At 42.9% G+C, this 16,379-nt stretch overlaps 1 protein-coding gene across 1 annotated transcript in view; it reads left to right on the forward strand.

Annotated features, from left to right (window-relative positions):
• Positions 1-475: 475 nt before the first annotated feature.
• Positions 476-16,379, forward strand: part of EIF2AK3 (eukaryotic translation initiation factor 2 alpha kinase 3) — a 93,176-nt gene continuing 77,272 nt past the window's right edge. The window contains exon 1 of the mRNA XM_060187359.1: positions 476-966. Coding sequence (XP_060043342.1) covers positions 653-966 — 314 coding nt within the window. The 5' untranslated portion in view covers positions 476-652. The remainder of the gene's footprint in view (positions 967-16,379) is intronic.

The following is a 16,379-nucleotide window of genomic DNA, read 5'->3' on the forward strand; positions in this document are numbered from 1 at the left end:
ACCTTCCAATCTTGTTTTCACTAGGGATTGTCCTTTCCACAGTCAGAATCGGCCACGTATTAAGTGAAGCGTCCAACCAATCAAGAAGAAGTTATCTCAGACTTTTGAGGGGCGTCCTTCTCCACCAGTGACCTTTCCGTTTTCTCTAGCGCCTCGCTTTGAGAGGCGAGCCTAACCAGCCCGCCGGCCAATCTTCCTGAGTAGAGGTATTCCAGGAACTACGGATTCCACCAATTAGATGAGAAGCCTGTGGGGAGGGCCGTTTCCTATTGGTCACTGCGTCCGGAAAAGGGCGGGACCCACTTCGACCGCAGTACGATTTGATTGGTAAACGTGCTGTTGACAACTGGGGACAACCCACCTTCTCCAACAGGACCAGACTGGGCTCCGGAGTGACGGGAGCTCCAGCCAATCCGAGAGCAGACGCGCGGAAAGTTTGCTCAATGGGCGATGTCCGAAGGAGGCTGTCACTCAGGTGGTGGCGGCGGAGGCTGGGCTAAGACGTGGCTGGGGCATCGCAGCCGCCTGTGCAGGCCATCGGGGCGGCGGCAGGGTCCCTAACGCGTCCTCAGCCGGCTCGGGGGCTCCAAGTGACGGGAGAGTCGGGCCCGGAGAGTCACCCTTCCATGCCCGCGCGCGGGGCGGGCCGCTGATGGAGCGCGCCGCGCATCCCGGGCCGCTTGCTCGGGCGCTGCTGCTCCAGCTGTTGCTCCAGCTGCTGCCCGGGCTGGCGACGGGGACCGTGGCATCGAGGCGCGCCCCTGACACCCCGGTGCCATCGGCGGAGGCCGCATTCGGTCTGGGAGCTGCGGCTGCGCCCACCTCTGCGGTCAGAGCGCCCGCGGCCGGGGCTGTGACCGCGGCGGAGGTGACCGTGGAGGACGCAGAGGCGCTGCCGGCTGCGGCAGAGCAGGAGCCGCGGGAGCCGGAGCCCGAAGAGGAGGCCGAGCTTCAGCCACGCGGCAGGTGAGGAGCGCGGGAGGCCGGGGCCCGGGGTCTCCTTCGCTGAGGCCTCTCGCTGGCGGAGGGCGACCCTTCTGCTTCCCGCGCCAGCTGCGGGCTTCGCTCTACTCCTTGGTGCTGGATCTCTTAACTCGCCCGCGAGAGCAACGCTGACGCAGGTGTCTGGGATGCTCAGAGGACCCTGTGCAGAGGTGGGACGGAAAGTGCACTTTCCCTCCTTTGTTTTCCGGCTTGACTTGTGTCCCAAGGAACTTTCCGAAACCCTTAACTGCTCCCCCCTTTTTTCTTTTTTCCATTCGCAAGTTACCCACTGTCAGTGCGGGTGTAACAACTGTTTGGGAAAAGGACTTTTACAAATTAACATTTTAATTCTGTATTTCCATGAAGTACAGTCTTGTAGTAGCTCCCGCACAGGGTTTCTGGCTTGTTTCTCTAGTTGGGATCTGCAGAACACCTGCATCTGGATCACGTGGGGATGCTGGGTTACTCTGTGGTTTCTAGGCCCCACTGCAGTTTTACTGAATCAGATTTTCTCCAGGCAAGAAGAACCTGGAATCTGCAACTTTGACAAGCACTCCAGGCAATTCTTGAACACACTAAAGTCTAAGAGCTAGGGATGGGTCCTTGAATCTTGGCAGTTTGATACTTAAAGGTTTTGCTGTATGAATATTTTATATAGGGTCATCTTGGTTGCTTTGCCTCCTTAAAGGTGTTGCTTAAAGTTATATAGTCTTTAAATCTTTTTTCTTTTTGTCAGTAGAGATAGAGAAATTGAGAAGGAAGAGAAAGCTAGAGTGGGAGAGAGACACCTGCAGCACTGCTTCACTGATGAAGGGGGATTTATCTTGAAATCGAAGATAAATATTCTAAGACAAGTTTCAAAGTTTGAACCCAAATGTTAAGCATTTTTATGTTCAAATATATGGGGAGAAAGTGATGTTTGTCTTAACAAATGGAGTGATAATAAAAACATTAGGTAAATTATACCAGGGAGGATTAGAGTTTAGACTAGTAAGTATAAATTTTAAATGTATTTACTAAATCATAACAAATCATAGTTAAATTTCATTTAGATGTGAGAACCTTCATTTATGTACTGAGTCTACTATAATAGGATAAGTACTAAAGTTCTCTGAGAGCCACTTGGTTTTTTTTATAGAAAGAGGAGTGAAGCAGAGAGGGAGTGATACCACAGCACTTAAGCTTTTTAATGTAATTTCTTTTTAAAATAAAAAATAAGGAGCACTTCAGTGTTGTCGGGAGCTGGACTCAAAACTGATTGTACATTTCACAGTATCTTCTTGTTTTTTTTTTAAATATATAAAAATATTTTATTTCTTTTCCTTTTTGTTGCCCTTGTTTCTATCGTTATTATGGTTATTATTATTGTTGTTGTTGTTGATGTCATTGTTGCCAGATAGGACGGAGAGAAAAGGAGAGAAGAGGGGAGATAGAGAAGGGAAAAAGATAAACACCTGGGAGTCGGTGGTAGCAGCAGTGGGTTAAGCGGACGTGTCGCAAAGTTCAAGAACCGGCATAAGGATCCCAGTTGGAGCCCCCACTTGCAGGGGAGTCGCTTGACAGGCGGTGAAGCAGGTTTGCAGGTGTCTATCTTTCTCTCGCCCTCTTTGTCTCCCCATTTCTCTCTGTCCTATCTAACAATGATGACATCAGTAACACCAACAATAGCTACAACAGCAATAAAAAAACAAAGAAAGAAAGAAAGACACCTGCAGACCTGCTTCACCACTTGTGAAGTGACCCCCCTGCAGGTGGGGAGCCGGGGGCTCATACTGGGATCCTTGCACTTCGCCCATGTGCGCATAACCTGCTGCACTACCGCCGGACCCCCAAAATATACTTAAAAAATGTTTCATTTATTTATTACTGAGAAAAATAGGAGGAGAGAGAGAGAAAGAACCAGATATCACTCTGGTACATATGCTGGCAGGGATTGAATTTAGGACCTCATGTTTGAGAGTCTAGTGCTATATGCTATGCCACCTCCCAGACCACTGTTGCTGGTTTTTTTTTTTTTTTTAATACTTATTTATTCCCTTTTGTTGCCCTTGCTGTTTATTGTTGTAGTTATTATTGTTGTCGTCGTTGTTGGTTAGGACAGAGAGAAATAGAGAGAGGAGGGGAAAGACAGAGAGGGGGAGAGAAAGACACCTGCAGACCTGCTTCACCGCTTGTGAAGCGACTCCCCTGCAGGTGGGGAGCCAGGGCTCCAACCGGGATCCTTACACCTGTCCTTGTGTTTTGTGCCACCTGCGCTTAACTTGCTGCGCTACAGCCCGACTCCCACTGTTGTTGTTTTTAAGTAGCAAATATTTAATGAATTGACTCTAGTATGTTAACTTTCCTGGAAGTTAATTTTTGGTTTATTCTAAAGAAACTCCTGAAGCACCTACATCATAAGATGAATGAAATGTTCCATTTAGAATACAAATCTACTGAGGATGGATGTAGTGTGCCCAGTTGAGTACACAGGTTATCATGCACAAGGACCTAGGTTCAAGCCCCTGGTCCCCACCTGCAGGGTTGGGGGGAGCTTCACTAGTGTGGCTCTTCTCTCTGCTTCTCAAAAACCACTTCCCATCTCATTTTCTATCTTATCAAATGAAATTAAAAGGAACAATATGGCCACCAGGGAGGTGGATTCATCATGCAGGTACTGAGTCCCAGTGTTGACCCTATTGGCAAAAAATAAATAAAAGAAAAAGAAAAAAACAAGAATACAAGTCTACTGTAATAGAACTATAATACCAAGAAGCCCAGTAGTTTTAGGGTTAAGTAGACTCTTTAGGAGGATCAGATACTATAGTGGTGACACTTAAGTGAGGAGACCCATAATGACATGAGCAGATGTGCAATGGCATATTAAGTGCCATTGTGTCTCATGGTTTTTATGGCTTTAAAGATTAATTCTTGAGACTCGGGAGGTGGTGCAGTCAGTAAAGCCTTGGACTCTCATGCTTGAGGTTCTGAAATTGATCTCCATATTGCACTGCCATGGTGATACACTGGATCTCTTTTTCTCTCATTAGTTAATTAATTAAAACATATTTATTAGGGAGAGAGAGCCAGAGCATATGCAGTGTTAGGGATGAAGCCTTGCATTGCATGCTTGCATGCGAAGTTCTCTACTCTCTGAGCTGCCTCCTGGACTATATATGTTTGTATAAGCGGGGAATGTTTTCGAGTATCGGACAAGGTAGATGCAAAGATAGGGAAAGGCTATCACAGAACTGAAAAATGGGTAGAATTGCTATAGGCAGATACTGGTCTTGAGGAATCAGAAAGAGACACAGAAGCTGAAAAGTATGCTTAGAGAAATTTTTTTTAAAATCTACATTTAACTGTATGTGTGTGTAAGTGACATGTGTGTGTGGGGGGGTGTGTGCAAGAAAAATCAGACACATGTGTGATGGGTAGGGAGGAGTAGAAGATGAGACTAAGAGTAAGTTGGGACCATATCATGTGCGTATAGTCTTACGTACACTATCATCCTGTGATACACTTGCCCATACATTAGAGAGGTGTTGTGTAGAGTTTCTTGAATGCCAGGCCAAATTCAAGTTTATGCATAAGGAATATGTCTCTATCAATTCCATGTACCGAAAACTTGAAGTTAGGATACCAAAAGGAGGATCATAGCAGTGCAGATGAAAGCTTTACTTAAGTCATTATAGAATCGAGTGGGGCCCTTTGAGTGACTTGAGGCGGAACCTTAGTTCTTGTCAAGTGACTTGATTCCTCCTCCCTAATCATCCCCATCCAAAGATTGAGACTGGGTGAGCAGAAGGGGAGTGCACACATGGGTAGATGGAAAGATGTAGGGGAGGCAGGGAAGAAATGGTAAGGGGTTTGGTATTAGACATATAATGAGGAGGTGCTGGCAGGACATTTGAGGGAGCCATGTGGTAGAGAGGTGGAAGTGAGTGACCAGAGTTAGAGAAAAGTCAGGTTACAGTGTTGAACTTGTGTGCAACAGGAGGCTCATGGTCAAACCCCAAGACATGCTTTTATGCAAGAGAAGAAGATGAGCTAGCAAAGGAGACAGACAAAGCTGGCTAGGTTGGAGAGTGAGTATAGAGGAGAATGAAGGATGTGGTGGTGAACACACCTAAGAATTCAAATAGGGCTGGACAGATACTCTATAAGTAGGTTGCCTGCCTTGCCATGTGGCCAATGTTTAAGACCCAGTGCTACATGAGAGAGCCATGGCACTGGCTCTGGGGGCAGCTCTGGTGCTGTGTTATGTCTCCTCCCCCCTCAATTTTTTAAAAGGTCTTGTTGATTTTTTTTCTTTTTTTTTTTTAGTATCTTTATTTATTTATTGGATAGAGACAGTCAGAAATTGAGAGGAGGAGGGGAGGTAGAGAAGAGACATCTGCAGACCTGCTTCGCTACTCGCAAAGTTTTCCCCCTGCAGGTGGGGAGCTGGGGCTCGAACCCAGGTTCTTGTATGCTGTAATACATGTGCTCAACTAGGTGCGCCACCACCCGGCCCCAAGATCTTGTTTATTAATGAGAAAGATAGGAGAGAAAGAACCAGACATCACCCTGGCACATGAACTTGGGACCTTATGCTTGACGGTCCGGTGCTTTATTCACTGTGCCACCTCCCAGACCACTCTCCTCTCTTTCTTTGTCTGAATGAAAATGTTGGCTCTGGGGCAGTGAAATTACACATGTGTAGGGCTTCAGATCTGGGGGAAAATAACTAACTAACTAAATTAAGCAGGTGAAGCAGTAGAATATGCAGATTGCAAGAGGTTAAGGCTTCAAGCTTTTCAGTTCTGTGCCCTTCTTCCCTTACTGTTAAATCTAATGTTAGGATCAGGAGCCTCCAACCTTCTAAGTGCTCTTAAAAAAGTAAAAAACAAACAGAGAAAAAAACAAGATAAAAATTTCATATTAATAGGTCAATATCCTGTTTATTTCAAGGAGGAGAATTAGGGGAACAGATTTGAATCAACCAAGCGTTTATTACAAACAGCTGTGAAAGACTATGGTACTTGCAAAACTTTTTAAAAAGAGGGAGTTGCTGGAGTGGAGGTAGATAGCATAATTGTTATGTAAAGAAACTCTCAGACCTGAAGCTCCAAAGTCCCAGGTTCAGTCCCCTGCACCACCATTAGCTAGAGCTGTGTTCTGGTAAAACAAACAAACAAAAAAAAAAAAAAAAAGAAGAAGAAGAAGAAAAGAAAAAGAAAAAAGAGGGAGTTGCTGCATTAATATTTCAATTTTTTTGTTGTTGTTCTTTCGATATTTGTATATTAATGAGAGAGCCAGAGCAGCACTCCAGCAAATGCAGTACGGGGATCAAACTTGGGCCTACAAATCTTAAGCTCTGCTACTATGTTACTTCCTGGTGACCCAGTTTTGCATGTAATCTTTTGATAACTCATGAAGCAATGAGAGCCTGAGGAGATAGCTAAGCATGCTAGGACACAAGACTTACATGCATGTGGCACAGGTTTGGATCCCAGCAGTGTCATAAGCCAGAGCTGAGCAGTTCATTGGTCTTTCTCACACACACACACACACACACACACACACGCACGCACGCACGCACACACACACACACACACACACTTAAAAATAATTAAATCACTACAACAATAAAACAACAAGGGCAACAAAAGGGAATAAAGAAATAAATATCTAAAGAAAATAATTAAATCTTGAACAGGAAGATAGCCTAGGGGTTATGGAGAGGCTTTGAGGTCCCAGGTGCAGCCCCTGGCACAATCATAAGTCATTGCTGAGCAGTGAGTGAGTGCTCTGGGGAAACACACACATGCACACATAATCGTTTATTTTAAAAGAAGCGGTGGAAGACTCACTGGTTAATTTTTCCCCCTCTTGAGGGAATTTTTATTGGTTCAATTCTAAATGCTTACTTTGCATTTTAAGCAAGTGAGTGAATGAATAAATTAATTTTTTCTTTAAAAATTAACTAAAATAAACTTGTTTTTCTGGTGGAAGTCTTATTGTCAGTGCTTCTTCTGTTAAATATTACATAAAGTTGAAAAAAAAATTTTTTTTTTTGCCTCCAGGGTTATTTCTGAGGCTTGGTGCCTGCACCATGAATCCACTGCTCCTGGAGGCCATCTTTTCCTATTTTGTTGCACTTGTTGTTTTATTGTTGTGGTGGTTATTATTATTGTTGTTACTGATGTTGTTATTGTTGGATAGGACAGAGAAAAATGGAGAGAGGTGGGGTAGACAGAGTGGGAGAGAGAAAGATAGACACCTGCAGACCTGCTTCACCTCTTGTTTTTTTTTTTTTTTAGTTTTTTTAAATTTTTTTATTTAAGAAAGGATTAATTAACAAAACCATAGGGTAGGAGGGGTACAACTCCACACAATTCCCACCACCCAATCTCCATATCCCACCCCCTCCCCCGATAGCTTTCCCATTCTCTATCCCTCTGGGAGCATGGACCCAGGGTCATTGTGGGTTGCAGAAGGTAGAAGGTCTGGCTTCTGTAATTGCTTCCCCGATGAACATGGGCGTTGACTGGTCGGTCCATACTCCCAGTCTGCCTCTCTCTTTCCCTAGTAGGATGGGTCTCTGGGGAAGCTGAGCTCCAGGACATATTGGTGGGGTCTTCAATCCAGGGAAGTCTGGCCGGCATCCTGATGACACCTGGAACCTGGCCTGCTTCACCTCTTGTGAAGTGACCCTCGCTGCAGGTGGAGAGCCAGGGACTAGAACCGGGATCCTTACGCTGGTCCTTGAGCTTGGTGCCATGTGCGTTTAACCTGCTGCACTACCTCCCAGCCCCCAATAAAGTTGAAATTTAAGTGAAATTATCACTGTAGACAGTTGAGAAGAAACTTGTCATCTCTTTTCACTTTTAGGCTTCATGCAGTCAGGTATAATCTCTGAGCTACCAGTTATTTGATTACAACATAAATAGCAAATTGCAAAGTGTTACTTGGGTTTCCTGTGATGAGATAGGCATCGTCCCAGTTGAGGCCATCTGACCAACTCAGAAGTTGTAAAGAACTGTCTTTATCCTATCACACTGATTTATAGACTATTTGTTCCTTTTCCTTCTGCCTTGCCTAGAGAACTCCCCTCTAAAAAAGAGTTACTAGCAAGCTAGGGAAATGGCTCAGCTGGTAGGTAGAGCTTGGGGTTTGCATTCCTGAGGTTCCCTGTTTGAAACACTGTGTTGAATTACTGGACACTTACTACAAATGTAAGATGACTTTATTAGTCTTTGTTTCTCTTGTCCATTCTTTCACAAACTTACCGGGTGAAAATCAATGTACATAAATCTGGTTTCCCCCCTCAGGTTTTCAGATTTATAACTATACTTCAAAAAAATGCACAGGGGAGATAATACCAGCTGTAGACTAATAGACTGAGGCACCACGGCAAGTTCCAGGCTCACTCCCTGGCACCACTTTATGCTAAAGCTCAGTAGTGCTCTGGTTAAAAACAAAAGCAAGGGGTGGGTAGTGGTGCAGCTGGTTGAGCACACGTTACAATGAATGCTGAAGGACTTGAGTTCAAGTCCCCAGTCCCCATCTGCAAGGGAGAAAGCTTTGCAAGTGGAGAAGCAGGGCAACAGGTATATCTCCCTGTCTCTCTCTCCTTCTCTCTCTCCCTTTCCCCTCTCAGTTTCTGGCTGTCTCTATCCAGTAAATAAAGATAATAAAAAATTAAAAACAAAAAACCAAACAAACAAAAAACAAAAGCAAAGCTAAGAAACAAAACAAAAAACAAGCCATCCAGGAAGTAGCACAATGGATAAAGCATTGAATTCTCAAGCATGAGATCCCAAGTTTGCTCCAAGGTATTGCATGTGCCAGAGTGATGCACTGGTTTATTCTTTCTTTCCTTTTTCATAAATAAATAAACAAACACATTAATAAGTTAATAAATAAGGGCTAGTGATGCACCTGGTTAAACACTCACATTACAGTACACAAGGACCCCAGTTCAAGCCCTGGTCTGCACCTGCAGAGAGAAAGCTTCACAAGTGGTATACTTATTACAAGTCCAGGTTCAATCTCTAGCAGCACCATGAGCCAGAACTGAGTGGTGTTCTGGCAAAAAAAAAAAAAAAGAAAAAAAAAGTACTTGGTAACTTTAATATATTTGTTTTGATTTGGGGCATGGCTAGTCTTGTGATATGTCTAAATAAAGGACATATTATCTGAATATTTGCTTAGTAGGTGAAGACTAAAAGGTAAAGTCCAGTTAGTACTTATTTGGTTTTAAACAAGGACATATACTTCCCTGAGTGAGGCCATATATTTAGCTAAAGCACTCTTTTTTTTTTTAATATTTACTCCCTTTTGTTGCCCTTGTTGTCTTATTGTTGTAGTTATTATTGTTGTTGTTATTGATGTTGTTGTTGTTGGATAGGACAGAGAGAAATGGAGAGAGGAGGGGAAGACAGAGAGAGGGAGAGAAAGGTAGACACCTGCAGACCTGTTTCACAGCCTGTGAAGCAACTCCCCTGCAGGAGCCGGGTGCTCCAACCGGGATCCTTACACTGGTTTTTGTGCTTTGGGCCACCTGTGTTAACTGGCTCTGCTACCGCCCAACTCCCAGCTAAAACATTCCTAGCTTTATCAGAAAAAGCAAATTTAACTGAATCACATTTTTTACTTTGTGGAGTTTCTCTTCTAACAATAGAAATATAGATTTCCTCCCTGAAGATTTGTTGTTGTGTGGTCTTGGAGGTGCTGCAGTGGATAAAGCATTGGACTGTCAAGCATGGTCCTGAGTTTAATCTCCAGCAGCACATGTACCAGACTGATGCCTGGTTCTTTCTTTCTCTCCTCCTATTTTTCTCATTAATTAATAAATAAAATATTTTTCAAAAAATAAAAGATTTGTTGTTATTATTATAAGATTTATTTATTAATTGGGGCTGAGGGAGAGAAAGAACCAGAGCCCACTCTGATACATGCAGTGTCAGGATTGAACTCAGGACCCTGTGCTGGAGAGTCTAATACCTTGTCCACTGCATGTTCTTTTGACCCACAAAAGTGTAGTAGCTAATATCTAAACTGTCAGGGGTCAGGCGATGGCACACGGGGGTAAGCGTGCATAGTATGAAGTGCAAGGTCCAGTGCAATATAAGCCCCAGGTTCCCCACCTTTGGGGGGCGGGTTGCATTTCCTCGCAAGCGGCAAAGCAGGTTTGCAGGTATCATTATCTTTCTCTCTCCCTTTCTGCCTTCCCTTCCTCCTTCAATTTCTTTCTGTCCTATCCAACAAGAGCAATGGGAAAAAAAATGGCCACCGGGAGCAGTAGTTCGGTGATACAGGCACCCAGCCCTAGCGATAAGCCTGGAAGCAAAATAATAATAATAATAAATAAATAAATAATAAAAATTATATATATATATATAAACTGATCTATATGAAGTTCTGTCACCTTATCTTTCACATGGGAAATTTACTTTATGAGACTCATTGGATAAATTTACTTATTTATATTTATTTATTAGAGATAAAAGTTGAGAGGGGAGAGAGATAGAGAGAGACAGAGACACCTGAAACCTTGCTTCACGACTCGTTAAGCTTTGCCCCTGCAGGTGGGGACCAGGGGCTTGAACCTGGGTCCTTGTGCATTGTAATGTGAGCACTTAACCAGCTGTGCCACCACCTGGCCCCCTTGGAGAAATTTATTTAGGTAGTAATACTCATTTACAAGTGCTGCATGAAGGAACTCAGAATATAATTTCTAGATTATGATAATTTTTTTATATATATAATATCACTTTGGTACATGGGATGCAGGTAATTAAACTCGGGAGGGACCTCATTCTTTAAAACACAGCATATACTCTTTTTTAAAATTTTATTTATTGATTCATGAGAAATGATAGGAGAGAGAGAAAGAACCAGTCATCACTCTGGTACATGTGCTGCTGGGGATTGAACTTAGGACCTCATGCTTGAGAGTCCAATGCCTTATCCGTTGCACCACCTCCCGGACCACAGATTCTGATAATTTTAATTGTGAATAGGTATTCTGGATAACTTAAGTCAGGATAAACAGTTTAAAAAAGATTTTACTTAATAATGAAAGAGGAGAGAGAGAGAGAGAGAGCCAGGGCATTACATTTTGCCACCTTCTAGGCCACCAAACTTTTTTTTTTAATTGAGCATTCTTTGTGATTTCAGGTCATTCCTTATGCCCTGTAATGTGTGCACTTAACCGGGTACGCCACCACCCAGCCCCTTCAAGTCTTTCCTGTTCAGTTGTGGGCACAATAAGAACAATAACAAGATAAGATCACATCTTGGTAGAATTTCTGGAAGGTATAAAAGATGCACATTGTAATAAAATAGTAATTACCACTTAAACAAACTTATAGTCAACAGAATGATACAGTAGGTAGCCTAAACTTACCCTTCAAATTTTTGTTTGAATTTTCTTATTTGGTGTATGACCTTAGACAAATCACATCTCTTCACATCTTATTTAGATTTACCGTTCAACATTTGTTGTGTTTTATTAGGTTATGAACCACTGGGCCGGTCCTCAAGTCTCAGAGTCTAACAGAGAGATCTTGTGTAAAAGAATGAATAGCACAAGAGTGGATACTAAGTGACATAAGAGTAGCATGAGAGTGAAGAGAATGGCACTGTCAAGTGATTGAGTCCTTGAACATCAAGTGTCAAGAACGGTCTTAGGCTACAAGGATGGCCCTCCAGTTAATTTTTACGACCAGTCAAATTTGGGTCATGCTGAGCTGAAATAGTCATATGTATGAAATAGTTATTTGAAAGAAACTGAGAATAACAAGACCAGAGCATTAGGGATGTGCTTTCTGGTCTAACTTCAAACCTCCATTCTTTGCCCTGGGAGTACTGCCTCTACAGATCTTTTCATTCTTAAGTAAGTTGAAGATTTTTCATCTTACATATTTATTTATTTATTCCCTTTTGTTGCTCTTGTTGTTTTATTGTTGTAGTTATTGTTGTTATTGATGTCGTCATTGTTGGATAGAACAGAGAGAAATGGAGAGAGGAGGGGAAGACAGAGAGGGGGAGAGAAAGATAGACACCTGCTGACCTGCTTCACCGCTTGTGAAGCGACTCCCCTGCAGGTGGGGAGCCGGGGGCTCAAACCGGGATCCTTACACCCGTCCTTGCGCTTTGCACCATGTGCACTTAACCTGCTGCGCTACCGCCCCACTCCCGATTTTTCATCTTCATAGAAACCTCAAAATAGGAAGGCTAGATCATAGGGAAATAAATAGCCTGTTTTCTTATTGTTTTGGTGGGTGATGTTTGTTTTTGATCTCTGATTAATGTTTGATCCTGCCTTCTGGTTATCCCTGCACTCCAGGGACTTTGCCTGTAAGCAATCTTTTAATTAATTAATTAATTAATTAATTTTACCAGAGCACTGCTCAGCTCTGGTTTATGGTGGTGCAAGGGATTGAACCCGGGACTTTGGAAGATAACCAAAGAGTCTCTTTGCATAACCATTCTTCTCTTTACCCTTGCCCCTATTTTTATTTTTTGTATGCCATCAAGGGTTATTAGTGGGGCTTGGTGCCTGCATGACAACTCACTGCTCCTAGTGGCCATTTTTTTTCTCCTTTTTTTATTTCTTTATTGGGGAATTAATGTTTTACATTCAACAGTAAATACAATAGTTTGCACATGCATAACATTCCCAGTTTCCCATATAACAATACAACCCCCACTAGGTCCTCTATCATCCTTCATGGACCTGTATTCTCCTCACCCACCCACCCCAGAGTCGTTTACTTTGGTGCAATACGCCAATTCCATTTCAGGTTCTACTTCTGTTTTCTTTTCTGATCTTGTTTTTCAACTTCTGCCTGAGAGTGAGATCATCCCATATTCATCCGTCTGTTTCTGACTTATTTCACTTAACATGAATTTTTCAAGGTCCCTCCAAGATCGGCTGAAAACGGTGAAGTCACCATTTTTTACAGCTGAGTAGTATTCTATTGTGTATATTATATACCACAACTTGCTCAGCCACTCATCTGTTGTTGGACACCTGGGTTGCTTCCAGGTTTTGGCTATTACAAATTGTGCTGCTAAGAAGATAGGTATATACAGATCTTTTTGGATGCATGTGTTGGGTTCCTTAGGATATATCCCCAGGAGAGGAACTGCAGGATCATAGGGTAGGTCCATGTCTAGCCTTCTGAGAATTCTCCAGACTGCTCTCCACAGAGGTTGGACCAACTGACATTCCCACCAGCAGTTCAGGAGGGTTCCTTTGACCCCACACCTTCTCCAGCATTTGCTGCTGTTACCTTTTCTGATGTATGATATTCTCACAGGAGTGAAGTGGTATCTCATTGTTGTCTTTATTTGCATTTCTCTGACAATCAGAGACTTGGAGCATTTTTTCATGTGTTTCTCGGCCTTTTGGATCTCTTCTGTGGTGAATATTCTGTCCAAGTCCTTCCCCCATTTTTGGATGGGGTTATTTGTTGTCTTGTTGTTGAGTCTGGCAAGCTCTTTATATATGTTGGTTATTAAACTCTTGTCTGATGTATGGCATGTAAAGATCTTCTCCCATTCTGTGAGGGGTCTCTTGGTTTGGGTAGTGGTTTCTTTTGCTGTGAAGAAGCTTTTTAATTTGATGTGGTCCCATAGGTTTATACTTGCCTTAGTCTTCTTTGTAATTGGATTGGTTTCATTGAAGATGTCTTTAAAATTTATGTGGAAAAGAGTTCTGCCAATATTTTCTTCTAAGTATCTGATAGTTTGTGGTCTAACATCCAAGTCCTTGATCCACTTGGAATTTACTTTTGTATTTGGTGAAATATAGTGGTTCAGTTTCATTCTTCTGCATGTTTCAACCCATTGTTTCCAACACCATTTGGTGAAGAGACTCTGCTTTCCTTTTTTCTCCTTTTTTCTTTCCTCTTTCTTCCCCCTCCTCCCCAGACAGAGAAATAGAGTGAGAGATACCTGCAGCATTGCTTCATCACTCATGAAGCTTCCCCTCCTGCAGGTGGGGACCAAAGACTTGAACCTAGGCCTTTACACATAGTAATGTATGTGCTGTATCTGGTGTGTCACCACAAGACTATCTTTCAGCAATCGACTTGGTATTTCTCTCAGTCACAGTATATGGATGACCATCTCTCTCTTAGACCATCTCTGTGATGAGGTTGAGTTGTCAAAATTGTAGCTTGTCTTTTTTGTCCTGGCACTACTACTCACTTCCAGTCTCCTCTCCAGAGACATACTTGGAAAGTCAACCCTTGTGAATATTCAGGCTAGTCTGTAGTAGATAAAAGGATAAAGAATTTTTCTGAACACCTAACAGAGTCTCTTAGGGAATTTACTGATACTAATTTTCTTTATTTTCTCCTTCTTTCTTTCCTTTTTTCCATTTCTCTCTCTCTTTTTTGTCACCAGGTTTGTCATTGGGGTTGTTGCCATTCCACTTGCTTAATATTATTACTATTAAAGAATCAGGGAGAGAGAAGAGCCAAGGAGACAGATGGGTTCTTGTTTGCTTTTTTTAAATTTTTTTGAAAAATTATCTTTATTTATTGGATAGAGACAGCCAGAAATCAAGAGGGGAGGGGGTGATAGAGAGGGAGAGAGACAGAGAGACACCTGCAGCCCTGCTTCACCACTCATGAAGCTTTCCCACTGCAGGTGGGGACCGGGGGCTCGAACCCGGGTCCTTGCGCATTGTAATATGTGCACTCAAGCAGGTGCACCACCACCCGGCCCCCTCTTATTTGCTTTTTAACTATGTGTAGTTAATGACTATTAAACAGAAAATATAGACATTCTTATAATGATGCTAGGAAAGGGTTAACTAGATTGGGAGTTTTTTTAGATTTATTTATGAGAGAGCGAGATAAAGAGAGGGAGAGGAGTTGAAAGAGAACCAGAGCATCATCACTATGGCACATGTGATGCTGGGGATCGAACTTGGGATCTCATTCTTGAGAATCCCAGCAATTTTTTTTATTGTAGTTATTATTGTTGTTATTGCTAATGTCATTGTTGGATAGGACAGAGAGAAATGGAGAGAGGTGAGGAAGACAGAAAGGGAGAGAGAAAGAGAGACACCTGCAGACCTGCTTCACTGCCTGTGAAGCGACTCCCTTAGGTGGGGATCCAGGGGGCTCGAACCGGGATGGTTAAGCTGCTCCTTGCGCTTTGCACCGCCAGCGCTTAACCCACTGGGCTACCGCCTGACTCCCCGAGAATCCAACGATTTCTCCATTGTACCACCTCCTGGGTTGTTCTTGGAGCTCTTGATGATAACTTAATACAATCCTATTACTTTTATTTATAAATTGGCACATTAAAGGTATGAACTTTTATACTCATGTTATAAAGCAAAGTATACTTCCTTTCCCTCAACTCACTAAATCTTTTTGGAAAGCTAGATCATATGAGCAGAGGGAGGAGTTACACTTTATTTATTATTTGTTATTTTTTAAAAATATTTTTATTTGTTATTGGATAGAAGCAGAGAGAAATTGAGAAGGAAGTAGGAGATGGAGAGGGAGAGAGACAGAGAGACATCTGCAGCCCTATGAAGCTTTACCCCTTTATGGGCTCGAACCCAGGTCCGTGTGCACTGGGATGTGAGAGCTTAACCACCACCTGGCTCCTATTTGTTTGTTATTTAGAATTACTAGTGTGAAGTGTGACCAGACTTTTCATCACGAATTAGATTAAAAGTTTCCATTTGGGCAGCGCGGACACCCGGGACTCCAAGATGGTGTCAGCCACACCATTGAAGGAGAAGAGGCTCCTGGATGTGAAGCTAGGGGAGCTGCCAAGCTGGATATTGATGCGTGATTTCACCCCGAAAGGCATTGCCGGGACATTTCAAAGAGGTTGCTACCACTACTACGACAAGTACATCAATGTGAAGAAAGGCAGCATGGCTGGGCCGCTTACTGCTGTTCAACTACGGCCACGAGCAGCTACAGAAGAGGCCTGGTGTGGAGGAAGCACTACATTCCTGGCTGGCCATCACTCTGCACCCTGGAAGAAACCCTTTTGTATCCTGGTTGAGATTAGCACCCAATAAAAGATGACTGGTTCAAGGAAAAAAAAAAAAGAGTTTCCATTTGAAGGACTGGGTGGCACACTTGGTTAAATGTACAGATGTGTAAGGACCCAGGTTCAAACCCTCGGTCCTCACCTGCAGGGGGGGTGTTTCACAAGCGGTGAAGCAGGTCTGCAGGTGTCTTTCTCTTTCCCTCTCTCTCTTTCTCTCTCTCTTCTTCTTCTTCTCTCTGCCTCTTCCCTCTTAATTTCTCTCTGTCCTACTTCTTTGAACAAATAAAGTTTTAAAAAAAAGTCTTAAAAAGTTTCCATTTGAAAAATTCAAAATGAGAATCAGTGTATAGCTTGGGAACTAAATTAACTGTATTTACTTGATAAGTCACTTGATG

Source organism: Erinaceus europaeus, chromosome 3 (assembly GCF_950295315.1).
Source record: "Erinaceus europaeus chromosome 3, mEriEur2.1, whole genome shotgun sequence".
Classification (NCBI taxonomy): domain Eukaryota; kingdom Metazoa; phylum Chordata; class Mammalia; order Eulipotyphla; family Erinaceidae; genus Erinaceus; species Erinaceus europaeus.